At 49.0% G+C, this 18,093-nt stretch overlaps 1 protein-coding gene across 2 annotated transcripts in view; it reads left to right on the forward strand.

Annotated features, from left to right (window-relative positions):
• The window catches only part of LOC144120580 (uncharacterized), a 156,800-nt gene that overhangs the window by 15,497 nt on the left and 123,210 nt on the right, over window positions 1-18,093 (forward strand). The window contains exon 2 of one of the 2 annotated variants that reach the window (XM_077653145.1): window positions 16,022-16,105. The exons of the other annotated variant lie outside the window; for it this stretch is intronic. Within the exon in view, the coding sequence (XP_077509271.1) occupies window positions 16,022-16,105 (84 nt within the window). The remainder of the gene's footprint in view (window positions 1-16,021; window positions 16,106-18,093) is intronic. 2 annotated transcript variants of the gene reach the window in all.

The following is an 18,093-nucleotide window of genomic DNA, read 5'->3' on the forward strand; positions in this document are numbered from 1 at the left end:
AAGACCGGGAAACAAAGAAGGAAGGAGAAAGACGCGGAACCAGGAAACGCTCTTGCGCCGCGCTTGAAAAATTCACCAAACGTTCCGAGACTTCCCTTGTCTTCCCTTTATCCCCCCCCCCCCCCCTCCCCTAGTGTCTGCGACAGTTTGTTTGAGGTACGTGGATGAGAGAAACCCATATCTGTGCAGCAGTGCTAAAGAAAAAATGTGCAAAGCGAAGATAAACGAAACAACCAAAATGACCAGCAGCGGAGTGTGCTTGGCGGAAGACAATTGAAGCAACAGCTACTGCCCTCAGCACTAGCCTTTTCCTTTATTGGTTTGTTTGTGAAGTGACGAAGAAACGGTGGAAGATGTGCTTTGCTGAAAAGCGGACTGGCGATATGCGAACAGTGGAAGTAAGCGCAGGCGTCAGTGTGGACGCTTGAAATATGACTGTGGCGTCAGAAGGGGGCAAAACAAACAAGTGATACGCGGAGGTCCAGTGAAAGTAAGGTCTGTAAAGAGGCAGCGGGTGGCTATCTCCACTTCGTTACTGTGCTCCGAGAGCTTTCTTTGCTACACGACGCTGCAGCGTGTGCCGGCACACTTCTATTCTTCCAGCGGGTGGTGCTCACACAATAAAGGAAGAAAAAAAAACTGAAGGCACAGAGCTGCGGAGTGCGTCTTGTCTTTGTACCCTTCTCCTCGGGGCGGCGTTTTGTTTTAGACAAAGCGACTCGCTTCCATTGTGTACTTGCGTGTAGGTAGGTGAAAGTTGTGTTTGGCGCCGCCTTGCGGCGTCGCGCGTCACTTGCGTGTAGCCCTTGTCGCTCTTGGAGGAAGGGAGGAAGGAAGGAAGGGATCGCACCGAGACACTCCTGAGGGACACAACAGAAGTCGTTCCGCCGAGAGCATGCTAGCGCGTGGCACTTCGTTTAGTTACTTTTTTTTTTCCTGTCGAAATGCGGAAGTGGCCGTGCACATGCGAAGGCGTCGCCTCCGTCGCTTCTCCTTTCTTCCTGCCTTCTTCACTTTCTCAAGAAACACAGAACAACGAAGAAAAATGAGAAAAGAGAGAGTTTGAAAATGAGTGGCTACACCTTTCGCTCCATTTCCAGACGTTCTCGACTCACACCTGGGGGGAAAGGAGCCACCAAAAAAGCGCTGGCGAATCACTGCAAAATTTTGAGAGGAAAAGCGTTGCTCTCCGTGTCTTTGCCCTGGTTTCTCTTCTTAACTTCTTTTTGCTCTTTACCACCCGCGTCTGTCTGTGCGCAATGAGGGATAATCTGTTCCGCCACTCCGACGTCTCCTGTAGATGCGTGCGTGAGGTGCTTTCGGTTCTCTCCAAATTGCAGGGCTGCGTGGAACTGCCCAGATCTACTTCCTCTGTCCGACGGGCTTTTCTTAACATCAGGACTTGAGACGTAGAGTGATACTCGGGCAAGAAATAAAAATAGAAATGTGGGGACCAGCGGAGAGAGTGACATTCAAGCACTCGAAAAACGGGTGCAGCGCACCCGTGTGAGACAATGGGTGCGCCGAGACCTACTTTATATACACGTATATATTTGTCATATATGACGGCGCGCACAATCATGTGCTAGTATATAAAAGAGAGAGAAGTGCCCCAGATATGCTTTCCCACAGTCAGGCGGGTCAGACATAGTCTTGAAGGCTCACATTCTTCCGCAGGCTGACGGTTCATTCGGAAGAAAAAACATGTGATGGCTGCTCGCGCTGGTTCTATTATTATATCTTAGCGCAGAGTTCTCGTCAGCGTATATAGCTCACGGGTACCTGACACCCTTCTGACTGAAAGATTAATTTCTCAGACTCTGTCTTTTGTCGACGAGTGAAACTGTAGGATCGCTAGATTAGATCGCGAGCGCGCGCTAACCGCGTCGACCTGAATAAAAGGCTTCGTTGACTAAACGATACTTTTTAGCGCCTGCTAATTGCAACTGCACGCTTTTGGGGCCCCGAGTTCAGGGTAGAGCGAAACGCTGTACTTACTTTCAACGACGCAGTTTCGAACAATGTGCACGCCCGCGACGAAGCGAGTTATTTATCTTCGCATCGGCCCACATAAGCTTCGCCGGGTAGAATAATAACGAAAAAAAAAAGATGAAAATGCGCTGTACCACTGCGTCCATAGAGGCCGCGTGCAGCGTGTTACAATGCTGCCCTTGGCCGGGATTTACGCTATATAAAAGTGCGCGTGTGTAGGCCGAGGTTGCAGTTCAATCAAATGTGGAAGAAGAAAATAAAAAAGTGCAAAGCTGTTGTTTTAGCCGTGATCGATATCAAAACGGTCTGCCACGTAGGCGTGACTTGTGCGGGGGAAAAAAAAATGTTCTTTGAGGTTGAGCGCGTGTAACTTATGTGGTGCGGCCTGGTTTCTAAGCCGCTTGGTTTATGCTTGTTGTGACCCCACATTGTTTGCTGGCAGTGTATATAACATGTTGCGCCCTTGCAGGGGAGGATTCTTGTATGTTTTTCGGGCATTTTATTTGCCGTTTTCGAGTGGTGTTTCGCCTACGTTCTCGGTTTTATTGCTTGTGTTTTCCTTTGCAAGCTCGTAGTGAACGGTGAGATATTTGCACTTGGGCCAAACTGTGTGTCCAGCCCAGTAAAAGCGCGTAGCTGCGGGAAACTGGGTCGATAGTGCAGGGCACCCCTAAATTCTCTACAGAGAAAACCACACAACCGTCCCCAGTGCATAATGAAAAAATGTAGACGCGAAACTTCATTTTTCGTCATCTATGTTTCACTTTACGATCTCTGCAAATGTATGCAAGAATCAATAGGAACTTTTTTACATCTTTTGAATGCGTGTATATTTATACAAGCTATGCGTATAAGCGTATTTATACATATATGCGTATTTATACAAGCCATGAGTATGTGTCACCAACTCGCCCAGCAACAAGTTTTATTGAGCTATGCGTATATATCCGGTAAGTCGGATCTCAAGTGTGTATTTCAGCCGCCGCGGTGGCTCAGTGGTTATGGCGCTCGGCTGCTGATCCGAAAGACGGCGGTTCGACCCCGGTCGCAGTGGTCGTATTTTGATGGGGGCGAAATTCCAGAGGCCCGTGTACTGTGCGAAGTCAGTGCACGTTAAAGAATCCCAGGTGGTCGAAATTTCCGGAGCCCTTCACTACGGCGTTCAACATAACCTGAGTTTATAAACCATAAACCAAATGGTTATTTCAAGGTGAATGCGTTTAGTCGTTACTCCGTTTAGTCGCTCACGCTAATAAACTCTTCCACTCGATCACCAGGCGTACGTGTTTCGCCATCCCAATTATGCAGCAATCTGATCACGTGCAGAGCTGAAAAACCCCGCAAGAGCTCGACAGATGTCGACCGATAAAATACCGGAAGTGCTTGTACGTACGGACAGAATACGCATTAAGCATGCAATTCTTTTCTTAGAAAAGTATCTAGAAGATCGCCTATAGAGCGCTGTTTGCGCGGCAGGAGCGCGTTGGCTGACGTGTTCTGACGTCATCAAGCGCGGAGGGCCGCGCTCTTTACCTCCAAAGGCAAGCTCTCGAGCGTCGCCGGCGTTGCCCACGTGTTGTTAATACGGCCACTTCTACGGACAACGCGGGAGCCGCGACAACGATCGCTGGCGTCGAGATGCGGACGGGCGTAATCGCGTCGGCGTCCTCTGCTCCGTCGTCGCCTTTGCGGGTAGGGTGATCGCCAGGAATAGGTGCTGCAAAAGACGGAAACGTAAGGAAGCAATCGAAAGAAAGGCAAGAATAGTGGAAGAGAAAAAGGGCAACTGAAACGGCCGCTTTTTGTGTTGAGGTCGCCGATCGTTGCTTCGAGTGCAACAGATGGGGTTCTGCGCGTTGCGAGCTCGTGCCTTGGCCTTGACAGGTTTGCCGGGCTGTTCGCGCTACTTTGGCCGTTTTTTTTTTGCTCATAGTTCTTGTCCTACTCCTCTCTTCGTAGTTTCCTCTTTCTTTCTGTACGTGCTGTCTCGGTTGCATTTTATACGACGCTTGCTATCGCTATCGCTAGTTAGGTTTACCTCGGCTAAAACTGGCATGCGTGTCTGCAAGGCTGTGTCCGTCACAGCGCCTGTCACAATCTACAATCGACCCTAGAACTCAGTGATTGGGTGTTGCCAATAGATTACACTGTATGTATTGGCACGCGCCGCTTGTCGAGCCCGTGCAAGCTTCGCAAGACTCATTTGAGGCTGCACAGGTGCGGGCGTTGTCGGAAAAGTAAATAAAGCTGTATTAATTGCGCTATAACCGATCTAGGTTTCCTTGCCTTGCTGTTCCGCACTAAGGTATAGGTTCAGTTGCTCAAGTGGATGTTAGAAAATAATTAGGTTAAAGTGAAGACTCACCCTTACCCCTATTCATTTTTTCTTTCGTTACTTTCTCTACCGTGAGCTGTGCAGAGGTTTTTTTTTTGTTTAGCACTGTACTAAACCAGGCGCTTAATTTAAAAAAAAAAGCGTCCATAGTGGCTTGATACGTTTGTCTGGAATTTAGGGAACTGTGAACAAGCAGAAGAAAGGTGCAATATTTTTAGATATAATGAAGATAGTCACTCGGTCCTGTTGTGTTTGTAGAATTTTGTCGGTTTGCTGAGCTTGTATCGAAAGAGTGTGGCGAAGGAAGGGCCGAAGCGTTACTAATGTCGTTTATCAATCAATCAATCAATCAATCAATCAATCAATCAATCAATCAATCAATCAATCAATCAATCACTTTCCCTACCGCTCATGTGACTGCGGAAAACTAGGAGTCCTAGGAACGTTTCACGCACTGCGAAGCCTTGTTATTACTTTTTCTTCCTCTAAATTATAAACTTTGGTCATCTTTCCACCAGATCGGCGCAACCGAAAGGCCGCGCCGGACATCGGTCCGAAGACCTCACTAAATCATTCAATCGGTACTAGCGACGAGCGGTGTGTACAAGGGCTAGGGGTGTAATCAACGCGAGCTTATGGCTCGCACTTACAGGGAATTCCTCGTTCAAGGGGAACATTTGCAAGCCCCTGCTTCCTTCAGTGTAGAGCGCGTGCAGCCCCGGACATCTAAGGGCATCACAGGCATGTTATTGCTCTGGTTCGTGCGGCCAGGAGCTGCCTGTTCCTCTAAGAAGATTGCTAGGTGCTGAGAACCCTGCACCTTTTTGATAGGGTAGAGTGTAGATCGTCATCGTAGGCAACACCGTAGAGCATTTAGTTACAACATAGATGATATTGGGACTAAAAGAAAATAAACAAGAAAAATGTGTCCCGGCGCACTTAGTTACAGCAGTAAAACGAACGCCGACATCAACCTTGTCTTGTGTATGTACAGATACATTCATTCTTATTTCTTATGGCAAGAAAGAGCAAATGGAGGGCGAGAGAGAGAGAGAGAGAGAGAGAGAGAGAGAGAGAGAGAGAGAGAGAGAGAGGGGGGGGGGGGGGGCGGTGGGTGTCTATATGATGTCTCCGCACAGGTGCGCGTTGCGAGAGCCATCGCATCCTCATCTTCCCACTCGGACATCCGATTGCTCTGTTTCGTGCGGCTTTGTCCCTCTAAGAAGATTGTAAGTTGGTGGGAACCCTGAACCTATTTCATAGGCTAGAGTCTCTTTAATAGGCTAGAGCAATAGGCTAAAGGAACACCGTAGAGCACTTAGTTACGACAGTGTAACGCACGGTGAAATATACCTTAGCTTGTGTATGTATACATACATGCATTGTTAGTCGGTATAGCAAGCACGACTTCACCGCGCGCTCAGCAAATCGCACCGTTCAACACTGTTCCTCGGTCCCTCTTGCCAGCAACACGAAACTGTACCAGAGCCGCGTCTAAGAACGAAAGAAAAAAAGCAAACATAACGGGACACCGTGCTGCGTTAAACTGTGACGTCATTGGCATGAGTACGCAACTGCGCGCAAGTGCGAATCGTCGGCGCGCGAAATCCCTTCTCACGTCGCGCGCCGTCACGGGCCCGGAATAGCGCGACGTCCTGCCCGCGCGCGCCGCGGCGGAGGTAGCGCGTCAGCGCGTCATCTCATGCAAGCATGGAGGAAGCCAAGCCTCCGCTGTAGTGCAACCGCCGCCACGCTGGGAGGGGGGGCACCGTGAGCGTCATGCACTCTCGGTATGCAGAGCGGCACCGAAATCGTAGCGGGGAAAACTGGCGTCGCATATCTGTGGTTGTGGTGCTGCAGGGTAGCAGGCGTCGGATTGCGCACATTCTTTAAATTATTGGTTCGTACTACCTTTGCTGGGCCCAGAGAAAGCATTGTGAAAGAGCGTGCCGGAAATGTAGTTACTACAAAGGGAGTAGTGCGAACGCAGCGTATAAAGGCGAGACATAAAGTGTGAGAGAAGAAAGAGCAGAGAAAGTACGAGGCAAAAGTATGTGCCTTCAGTTAAAAAAATATATATATATATAGGGACAAAAAATAAACTAGAAATAAACCGGGGAAAACTACAAAATAAAAAAAGCTACTAATAGAATACTAACGCAAGCGCATTACAAGGGTTCGAGAAATGGAGGAACATCATAACACAACAGCAAAGCAAAAAAGATATGAAAATAAATTTGACCACCTTGACGTGCCTTTAATTGTGATTAGTGATAATGGATTTTATCTGTCGAACCCGAGACAGTGGATGTGAAGGACGCCGTGGTGGTGGCTCCGGATTAATTTCGGTCTTCCGGGGCTCCGCAACGCGCACGTTTCATGTGGATTTTTTTTTTTTTTCGTGTGTGCAGCAGACGTCTCTCGAGTAACTCGTGTTGTTCAAGGTGGCATGTGTTTCGATTCCAATCCTTCGACACGAACATTACCGGCTTTTCAGGAAGCTCTGTTTCGGACCTTTCAACTTAGGCACGTTTGACGCAGTAGGGGAGGAGGTTGTCTGCGTGCACAATGAGCCAAAGCACCTCAGGGCACCGCTGACTGCGAATGATCTGGAACCTGCACGAATCGGGCACGCTTTCTCGGCTCTCTTGGCCTGGCTGCCATTTTTTTCAGTTGTCTCCTCTGCCGACGAGTTAACCAGCGCTCCGACCAACCTCGACCGCGGTCCACTCAGAGACGTCGCACCTGCAAAGCGCAGCAAAACGCGCTCTGGCCATGGCCTGCCTCGGTGGGAAAAGCGCCCGTCAGTCCGCGCCTGAGTTTGCTTTGAAAGATTGGGCCCGTGTCTTTCATGACAGCCTTTCTTTCTTTCTTTCTTTCTTTCTTTCTTTCTTTCTTTCTTTCTTTCTTTCTTTCTTTCTTTCTTTCTTTCTTTCTTTCTTTCTTCGTGTGTGCCGGAAGCGACATCGCTAAGCCAGGGACAGCGTAAATTCTCTCCTCAGCAGCATTCTCCCGCCCACATTCCAAGGGCAGGTCTTGGCGTTTGCGACGGGTTGCAGCCCGGCGTCGAGGATTTCTTTCCTTTCTCTCTCTTTCTCTCTCTCTTGGAGTGCGGCGCAGAGAAATTGCCTGCAAAGTGCGCAAGCATTTTTGCACTGGCTGGCGCCACCGGAAGAACCCGGAACAGTCCGCGAAAAGAAATGGCCACGTGATAGGCCTGTCCGCTGGTCCGTCTAGACGCACCGCGGTAAAGACTACGCGGACGACATACGAGACGCACGTTTGACCTTTTTTGGGTTGCGGAGATAAATGTCGCGGAACGCGCTTGCGGGCGAAATGACCGCGGAAGCGTTGCCTTTGTCACAGGCCGGGTCTGGCAGTTCCCTCACAGCGGTGCCAAAGCGGGGACGAGGCGTTGCAGTCGGGACGGGGCTAGAGAGAAAAGAATGAGACAAGGGAATAATTATCATTAACATCCACTCGAGGGCAGGCATACGTAAACAAAGAAAAGGTGTATAGCCTTCCACTTCACGTTTCTAAAAAGGCCTCGCGATTTTCCTTTGTTTCCTGTGAACACCCGCCTAGAAAGAAGAGTGTATAGTTCGCTAGCATTTGTACTCGGCAAACTGTAAGACAAGAGAGAAGAACCTCAGTATGTAGTATTATCGACTGCGTGGCGACACGAAGGCAAAGAGCAATGATTTATTAAACGTGAGGTCCTTGAAAGGAAAGCGGTTGGGAATTAACTGTCGATAGAATGCCAGTTGAGGCTTTCGAACATCTATTCGCTGTCAACGAACTTGTTTCTATACGTTTTGAGATGTGTAGCTAGATGTTTCCGGGCTCTTCACTTTTTCTTCGTCTGCCTATGCGCACAAATGGGCATCAGTGGACGTCAGCAGCTTGTGAGCTTTTATGTCTGACGTCAACGCAGGCACTGGCCACTTACGGGCTCACGGAAGGGGCAAGAAAAGACGTCACCGTGTACTCTTCTAGTCTTGTCCTTTTTTTTTTCTTTTGCCTTGAGACTAACTAGAAGGATCAAGATCGGCAGCATCGACTGACCCGGGTCGCCTATTTGCCAAATGCAGCCAGTACGACCAGCGATGACGCCACAAGAAAACAGAAAAAGAAATAGCAGCTCACTGTAAAGCGATGCCGCCCATTACCGATTTGATACTACTGGCTGAAGTTGCGGATTCCGCGCCCCTTCCTTCCTTCATTTGCTTATTCGATTTATTACATTAATTTCACGACTTTTAGCGTAATGTTGACCAATTCATGAGACCCGCCGCAATGGCTCAGTGGTTATGGTGTGGTGTCTAGCTATGGTGCTCGGCTGCTGATCCCAAAGAATAGGGTTCGAAAGAACCCCAGGTGGTCGAAATTATCCGGAGCCCTTCACTACGACGTCTCTCATAGCCCGGGTCGCTTTGGGACGTTAAACCCCATAAAACCAAACCAAACCAAACCAATCCTTCTGAACTTGAGTTTGATGCATTACGTATGGCCCCAGTTACCGGTACACCTCTCACCCCCCGCTACAGCTACTAATTAATACCTGTACAGCACGCGCAAGCTTTCGGCCGACGCGAGTTGGCGAGCACACCTGTTTGACTTTTATAGGCGCCTTCGCTTCGCGAGCCCGGTCGTATCAGCAGCGCCCCGGCGACGTCTCCGCTTCGCTTCACGGCGCACCGTGGCCGCGGTGGGGGGTCGCGTGCGCGCCGTTTGATGTGGCACGCGCGCGCACGTCAAACGCCGCCGCGTCTCCCCGAGGCGGTTCGAGCGGCAGTTTTTGAGAGATGCCTCGGAGCGACAAGGCGGCGGCGGCAGCAGCGAGCGTACCGCACGCCTTCGCGGTGTCTGCGATGGTGTTGTCGGCGGTGGTTCTTCTGGCGTTGGTGTTGTCGGTCTGTTTGCTGGTGCGGCTTCTTTTCTGGGCCCCTCATTCCAGGCGCGAGATAAGCGGGGGAGGGAGAATTCCTGGGATGGCGCGAAAGGAGGGGGCGAGTGAGAAGATGAGGATGAGATGACTCTCGCACCGTGCTCTGCGCACCTGTGCGGGGACGTCATATAGACACACAGCTCTCCGTCCGCTCTCACTCTCACCTTTCCTTTGCTCGTGCTCGAAGCGCGGAGTCCTACTAGGCATTGAAGGAGGGGAAAAGTCACCTTGCGCTGAGGGGTGACTAGCACTGCACCCTCGTAGCTAGCCAGATGGCAATCGTGCTTGTACTCTACATGTATATGTATACGTGAGGTGTTGAGGGGGGGATGTACGTGACGTCATAGTGGTCGTGTGCATTCCTGTGCACGCTATTGGAGTGAAAGTTGTTTGCATGGTGTTGGTGGCGGGAGGGAGTGTTGTCGCGGAAAAACTCCCCGAAAACTTTACGCTGGCAGACGTTGCTGGCAACATCGTTTGCTTCGTTGATTCTTCGCAGTGACGCTGAATGTGGGCGAGCAACACCACACAAGGAACTGCAAAGACAGATAATGACGCGAATGGAACGTGCAAGTGATTGGGGTCATACAAAGTGAACGAACTTTCGTTCATCAGCTGTGACTAGACAACTGAAGAGGAGCACCTAAGTGAAACTTTGCTACATAGTTCACTTTCTATTGCGCCTGTAGCGCGTACTTTGATAAAATTGTTTTTGATGTTTATGGGGTGTTTATTGCGCGTGGGAAGTCGCATTGTGCAATAAAATTGGCTGTGAGTGGCGCATCGTCCCGTCGTCTTTCTTAAGCCCAGTTCTGGCAAGCAAGAAAGTTTGGCTAAAAGCCGCTGATAAGGTACACGATCGAAAGCTTTCGAGAACTCTAGATATATGACGTCCGTCTGAAATAAAGGATCTAAATTTAGGTGAAGATCGGTTTTGAAATGAAAAAGTTGGGTTTTGAGTAACCGGATACCAAATTGCAGCGAATCAATATCCACCTAACTTCAGAATGGCAAGCCTGTAATGTGCTTCAGCGCTTGTGCGAGTTTCAAACTGTGATCGACCGGCATTAGATATAGCCAAGGGAAAATAAAGTGTCCATTATCATCTTCGTCTTGAAGCACGAAAGATGCGATCTCTGCGTGGCACAGTCGAACTATGGCTGGCTGCTCCAGAACCTCGCATTGTTCTAACCTTCAATAGCTCCGTGTATATAAGTAAACGAGGCTGTAGAAAGAGCCCACGCAAGATCATCACCACCAAGAACTAGAGAAAGCGAAAAAAATGGGGAGGGATGAAAACAAAGGACTCTATCTCCGGCAAAACGAGAAATCATTACTTAAATGAGGATATAAGCGATGCGAAACAGTAAAAGCAAAATTGAACGCTATAGCGTTCGTGTTGGAAGCTGCGCGCCTCTTTCGTTTGTGAAAGATGAAAGCGAAACTTCAGGAGTGGATGTTAGGGCTAGGTAGAATAGAACAAAAGTACGGGATTGCAATAGGTGGAAAAGGGGGGTGGGGGTAGGAGTGAGGAGGAGGAAAGGATGTCTGAAGATCGCTTGGTTTGAAGCCCGTGATAAGCTCGATGCTTTTCTATCGCACATCGATCGCTCGGTCGAGCCAGCGCCGTCGGCCGCTCCTCCCAGTGCAGCTTTCGTTTATTTTTTTTTGTTTCGTCTGCTGCGGAAGTATATACGTTATAGACTTCTGCTCAGGGGCTTCGCTTTGGGTCTTTTCCGTTCGCGCCGGAAGAACCGTTACGTTATAGATTTCACACTTGAGGGCTCCGGAGCTAGGTGGCGTATAATATTGGGCGCTTCGATATCTCCGTGAAGAAAAGAATAAAAAATAAAGCCAAGCTATCAGTGGCGTTTCAGTACGGATTTTCTGTCTCGATCAATGCCCTTTTTCTTTCCAACTATCAATTTCCCGTCCCGACCTTTCTTCAGGAGCGGCGGACGTGACGAGCGACACGTCGTCTCCTGATCGGTCGCCGCTATCGTCTGCATGCAAAAAAAGGTTGAGCAGACGACGCGCTGGCTGCTAGGATAGCCGATTAGCTGCCGCTTTGGGCGAAACGTGTCGAGTGGCACTTGAACGAGAAGTGTCCCCTGGGTTATAATAGCTCGCTTCTGAAGGTCGGTTCCGCGTTTTAGGAAACGCTGCTGGTGCGACCGTACTCGGCGCCACTATCTCGAGCTCTGTGCTTCGACGACAAAATGCTCGCGTTCGGTTGACTTGTTTGCTTGCCAAGGTCGGCTTCCGCGTTTCCAAACCGCTCTCCGGAAAAAAAAAAAAACTGAGCTCGATACCATCTCAGCATTGACTCACGTCGCTCAAACGGTGCAAGTGATATTCCGTGAGTGCTCTTAAGGCCTTGCACTGGTTTTGAAGGAGCGTGTAGCCTTAAGAACTGAAAAAAAAAATCGTTTTTCTCAGCGAGGAAACAGTGCAAAGACGACAAAAGACGAAGATATACGCACAGAACGCTGATTGACCTCTGTTTATACGCTCTGTGTCGTCCCAGCGGTGTTTTTCTGTTGATCAAGCATAAAATATCAATCCATCGCTACAAATCAAGACAAGCTATCTTTTTTTTTTTTTTGCGTGGAGAAAAAAAGCTACTAAATATGCAGCATCTCCTCGATAGAATGCCGTCTATTTCGATGAATGACAGCTAAGTCTGCATGCAGGCACAAAATTCCTGACTGAAAAAATAAGCTCGGGCATGCGAAAGAAGAGAAAATGTCGAGGGGTAAAATGGTGAACGACAAAGGTGCTTACGCCTATGAGCTAACTGTTGACCGCTCTTTGTATGAGGACACGTGTAAACATTGTACAGAAAAATAAGGCTGTCAAATATTGCATGATAATTTGTCGGATGTCGGTTTTATAGTGATCACGCAGTTTGCTACGCGCTTGAGTTTGCAACGCACGCGATTTTACGCCAGGAACCAGATTTACTTCAAACACGCCCTTTAGAATGCTTTGGCTGATTTTGCGCGCAGCAAAAAGTGTTAATCTGCACTGGTACTCAATGCGTGAAGTTTTAAACACCCTGCTCTGGTGCGGAAATGCGCCCTTACAAAAATTTCTTTGGACAGTGATAGACTGTCCATATACTTCTCTTTATAAAGTATATAGACTCTCTATAGGCAATACAAATCCTATAGACAGTCTATAGACAATCTAAAGATTTATGGCCCTACACTTTTAGTAGACTTTTCTCTATAGACGTACCATAGATTGAATATACAAAAAAGATATCTATAGGTAGGCAATGAAGTCTATAAGAAGTCTATAGACTGTCTATAGAATATTTTTGTAAGGGCTGTCAGCGACTCCATGATACATGTGTCCTTTGGCCCTTCGTCTCCTTGCACTGGTGGCTACTAGTGGGCGTGGTGGTGCAGGGACACACGGTTTCGATTACGTGGGAAACGTATGCCTAACTATCTAACCCTCTAAACGAACCCTGAATGATTAGAAAAGAATGAAGAAAAAAAAAGCCGTTAGCATCGCATCAAAGAAAATTCGCTCTCAGTCTAAATGGAAGTCCGATGCAAACATTGTCTGTGGATAATGCAAACACACGGATCCCATTGTCGTCCCTACACGCGTGTGTACTTTCCAATGCAATCAGGAAACGTCCGATTGTATCCCAACGCTTGCCTGCCTGCTCCCTGCATTGCGTCAGGCCGCTGTCAGGATCTGAGCAGAGACCAGTATAGCCGCCCGCCTGATGAGCCAATCCAGTTTCGGTTTCTCCCGCCGTCTGCGACTGAATTCGTTGCAGGGCCCGCATGTGCATTACGGAGAGAGAGAGGGGGGGGAGGGGGGGAGTGTAGGGAAAAGCCCGGGAAGTCATTGAGCTGTGCCGCGATGATGTGCGCACATTCTCCCGCCGCGCTGGGTCTTGCCTTTTGTTAGCGTGTTTCTTTTGTCTCTGCTTGTCCCTCGTTACTTCCTCTATTTGTCCCTATAGACAAACAGTATTGCTCGAGCACGGTTCGGAGAGGAGATGAGTGCATGTGTGTGTGTGTTTGTGAGAGAGAGAGATGAAAGAAAAAGAACGAAAAGAACAAATAAACGAACTTGGTGCTGTGTGTGACTCTAGGGAAGCCCTCAGACCAGCTTCAGCCCCAACTAGTATAAGAAACAAAGCTGCCGCTGTCACTTTGTATATATTTTTCACCTAGCTCATACAGACGAGCGTGATTTTTTCTTCAATGAGTATTTCTTCCTCTCTCTTCCCCTGCGACCAGCGTCTGCTTTCGTTTCTGTTTTTTTTTTAACTTGTTTTGGCAGCCGCTGATGCTCCGTTGCATTCTGTAGTTTATTTCTCGACGCTTTGCCACCCTGCCTTCCTCGCCTTTCTGCCTGTACCCACGCCGCTGTATGCGGTGTTTTACCTCTGGGGCGGGCTCAGGCGACGCAAAGGCTTTCGTTGGTCGCCTGGCCTCATGCCAAGAAGAATGCTTGGATCGCGCATGTAACGGTCAGAACCGTTGGGATGCCATTAAGGTGACCGCGGGCGCGCCTGGCGTATTTGTATAGCACGGTGTCCACATTGCTACCTGGCTCAGCCACGCTACGCGATATTGCCGAGCAGCCGTTGTTGTACACCCCGTGCCGTTAGTTCCGTGCAGTGCTGCGAAGGCTGGCTCTGCGCGTTTTTCGGCTTTTCCACTCTGATGCAAACCGCAGCTGGGGTGTTTCTTGTTAGAAGTCCGAACTTTTCGTATCCGAGAGAATCTTTAAAGGTGTGCGGTATACGACTCAGTTTCTAGGGATTTGACAATGGGGTGACATGCGTGGTTGGTTCCGTACGCGCGGTGTTTAGATGAAAGCGAAGGTCTCTTAGGCTGAAGGTGCGGCGTTCATGCTTTCTTCGAATAAAATGGTTTTTGTACGAAAACTGCATCTTACAGTAATAGTTCCGTAATTTTTTTTTTATGCCAGGAATATTCGATAGTTCACTGCAAAAGTGAACATTGGAAGGCATCCAAAACGTAACTCATCAACTGTGGGAGTCACATTTTGACGCACCTGGCATCAGCAACGCTGCACTGAAATAGTAATAGCGTGCGAACGTTATGGCCTCACCCTCTTGTTTTGTCGTGTAGCGGGTCCTTGCATGCAGCACGGGACGAGCGAGCGCTTGTGCGGACGCGGTGCGGCGGGTGCCCATTTCGGCTGACATTCATTGTGTGTACGTGGACCATCGCGTATGGAACATCGGAATGCCGTGGTACTTTTATGGCCGTCGGATTGCGCATTTGGAAGATGCCAGCCGGTGTGCTTTTATTTCTGTTGCATACTTGTGCGAATTGAAGGCAAGCTGTCGGGTGTGTGAATTTAACCGAACAGCACTTTCTTGAGTATTTGTTACTCGGGCCGGACAAACGCGGAGTATGCAGACGGCTGTCCCCTACACCTCCTCTTCCTTTCCTCTCTGGCCGCTGTTCCGAATGTGCCCGGTTTATAGAGTGCAAGCTTTTGTAAATTCTCCAGGACTGCAGGCTAGTGGCTGCGGCAAGGCACGTAGCCGGAGGGGGGGGGGGGGGGGGGGGGTGAATACTTAACCAGAAACTTCTGGGAGGAGTTGGGGGGAGGAGAGGCCGAGCCCCCTCGGGCGCATCCTGTGCTCTTGTGAATTACATAACTACATATCTGTACTATTGCTCTTGAGTTTTAGGCCAGGCCAGTGGCATTTAGCAAGGGACGCCGCAGTGAAGGACTCCGGATTCCACCACCAGGGATACTTTAACGCCCATTGGTTTATGGTTTATGGGTGTTTAACGTCCCAAAGCGACTCAGGCTATGAGAGACGCCGTAGTGAAGGGCTCCGGAAATTTGGACCACCTGGGGTTCTTTAACGTGCACTGACATCGCACAGCACACGGGCCTCTATCATTTCGCCTCCATAGAAACGCGACCGCCGCGGCCGGAATCGAACCCTCGTATTTTCGGTCAGCAGCCGATCACAGTGCACAGCCTATGATCCACCGCGGCTGCTTGCATTTAACGTGTGCGAAAAAAAAAAAAAGTGAAGGACCGCTGAAACGCTTCCATCTAACCGCAGTTCTGTCCGTACAGCGTTTTCTTTGCACCTGCTAAGTTAACAGCTATATAGAAATTGTCACCTGCACAGCTTCGAACATCAAATAAATCGCTATAGTCACAGCGTACTGCATCTCACTCCGTTAAACGTTCAAAGGCGTAGAATGTGCTGCGCGGCCATGCAGTGGGCCGGCCTGTAGCGTGCGGCTCTGAATGGTTATTTTATTCTTGCTAATGTTCCTTCAACAAAAAATACTCTCAGTGGATAGAGTGCACAGCCTCTGTGAACGCGAATTGAGCAAAGTGTGCATTACTTTAAACCATGCCTACTAGACATTACGGGGGCGCATTTTGTTGATCGTAGTTAGGACCACCTGAACGTTGACTGGGACGCCACAAATGTGCGGGCAGCGTGCTGAAAATCGTGCAACACGGCCAATGAAGCCGCGTTTCTTTAATAACGCGATTTGGTTTAACCGAGTTATTCCTTTTTTTGCAGCCGCCGTCTCGGACTCTCGTTTCTGGCCGCGCTTGCAGTTGTCTTCCCCCTGCATCCCCGTAGGAGAATGCCGTAGTTCCTCCTCCTCCTCCTCCTCCTCCGTATACCTTCGTTCGCCCATTTTTCTTTTCACTGATTCCGTTTTTTCATCTTTTTCTCTCTCTCTCCTCCTCCTCTTTCTTAGCCTTTGTTCTTCTTCTCCTCCTCTCGGAGCTGGCACCGCGTGCCCACTAGACCGAACCGGCGACGGACCCGGCCAAGGTCAAAGGTCGAGCGACTCACATCTGTCCTTTTGTTTTTTATCTCTTCTTTCTCTGCGTCTTCTGGTTTTATTTTCTATATCTTAAGTGTGTTCGACGTAATGCGTTTTTGTACTTTTTTCTTTTTCTTTGTCGAACTGTAGTATCGTTACTAGGTTTTTATTTCTCGCTGAAACGGATGTGCGTTAGTGAAGCTGTGCTGGTACCTTCTGACCATTGGTGATACTCTTAAAATTTTACATCTGTTCACCAGCTACCGATGCACTGAATACTCCAGGCTGAGCGCCAAACGCACGTGATGCTGCTCTTGTCACTGCCAGGTCCCGGTTGCTTCGGCTCGACGGCAACCGTCCATGGGAACCAAGGTCGCGCCCAGAGTTGTTTCCCAGGCTTCCCATGTCTCTCGCGTGTGTTACGAGTTTGCGATGGCCCGGCATTCCTGGCAGTCTATCCGCGCAGCTCGCACCTGTTTTTAAAGCAGGCGTCGCGTTTCATTGCGCTTCGCGTTAGGAAAACCGATCACTTGTTCTCGCTCTTCTCGCCAGCTTCTGCTCAGCGATACGTCTAGTATCGAGCATTCGTCCCAAACGGCTATCTTTTTTTTTCACTGTTTTTGTTCAAAACGGCAATATGTTCCGCGTCGTTCGACACATAACAAAAAAAAGTATACGATAATAAAGTTCGCGCCTGAAACAAGGGATAGGACTAAGCTGTAGGGCGAAGATATTGGGCCACATTGTTTTGCATTGTTTGAAAGCAACGTTGGCGTACACGTTCAGATAAAAGGTGGCTTAGGGATAGGCGCTAGTTTTCCACGCGCGCGTTATTGTTCGAATTGTTCGACAAGCTCATTGGTCCGTATAGCAATGCGATAAGGCGATGCGGACAGCTTGATCGGAACAGCCTCGTTGAATAGGCAGCGCACACTACTGACAAAATACCGCTGGGATTGTAGAATGACCTGTAGGCAAGGTTTGCTTCCTCCAGTCCTTGGTGTAATGCACTGTCAGATCGGCCGCCTCTCGGGGCCCGACTCTGGGCGCCAGGATGTGGGCAAACGTTATCGGCGTAAAGTATGCGCAGGATACAGATGGAATAGTAAAAACAGCTTAACAGAAGCTTAATAACAAATAAAGGGTCCGCATACAGTCACCGACTGTGGGATCTCCTTCTGCACAATATTTTTGGCAATCTCTCACTGCAATGACGGAATAAAAACTCTGTACTTCTACTCACAGTGTTCAGCAGCCGGCAAGAAAACGCTTCAACAGTGATAGGAGTGCGAGTGATTTGCTGGCACCGCTTTACCTATGGACGGAAGCAATGGTGATTTGCTCGCAAACACATTACTGGAATCCGAAGTTTTATCTTTGTAGAAGGTTTTAAAGTTTTTTTTTGTCGAAAAGTGTGGTGCGGGAGTGGTTGGCGCCGTATCCAGGCAACCGTTGTGACATGTAGCAGTGGAGTTGTCGCTTTTATTTGAGCGAGAAACAGTCTTAATTATGGTTTAGGGCGAACGCCTTGGCCCAAATATTGAGTGCGTTTACAATTTTTAAACATAGAAATAACAAGCTAGTATGCCCTTATTTTCCTGACCCATGCGACCAAAGGGGAGAGCTGACAGTGTCCTCAATTTTGGTAGTTTGAAGAAAAAGTTGTCCTTGTCCAGGGCTCGAAGTCGCGGCCACCTTCTTTTCAGGGCTCTAGCTGTTCCATCTAAGCTGACCAGTACGGCTATCAGTTAGTAGGGCGACGCCTTTTCGATGCAGGAACATGATAAGTCTAACGCTTTTTTGGAGCGCAACGCCCCATGACAACGTGGAGTAGATTTCAAAGAAAGGAATAATAACCGTATAGGAATCCACCATAACGGAGCCGAACAGCTGGCTACACAGGAGAACCTTCCTCTCTAGCCGTATGGCTTTGCAGCGGTGCTTGTTAGTGGTAACTATTAATGCGAAAGCATTACTAGGCTATGTCGACAGGGACAGTGTAC

The sequence above is a fragment of the Amblyomma americanum genome, chromosome 2 (assembly GCF_052857255.1).
Source record: "Amblyomma americanum isolate KBUSLIRL-KWMA chromosome 2, ASM5285725v1, whole genome shotgun sequence".
Lineage (NCBI taxonomy): Eukaryota > Metazoa > Arthropoda > Arachnida > Ixodida > Ixodidae > Amblyomma > Amblyomma americanum.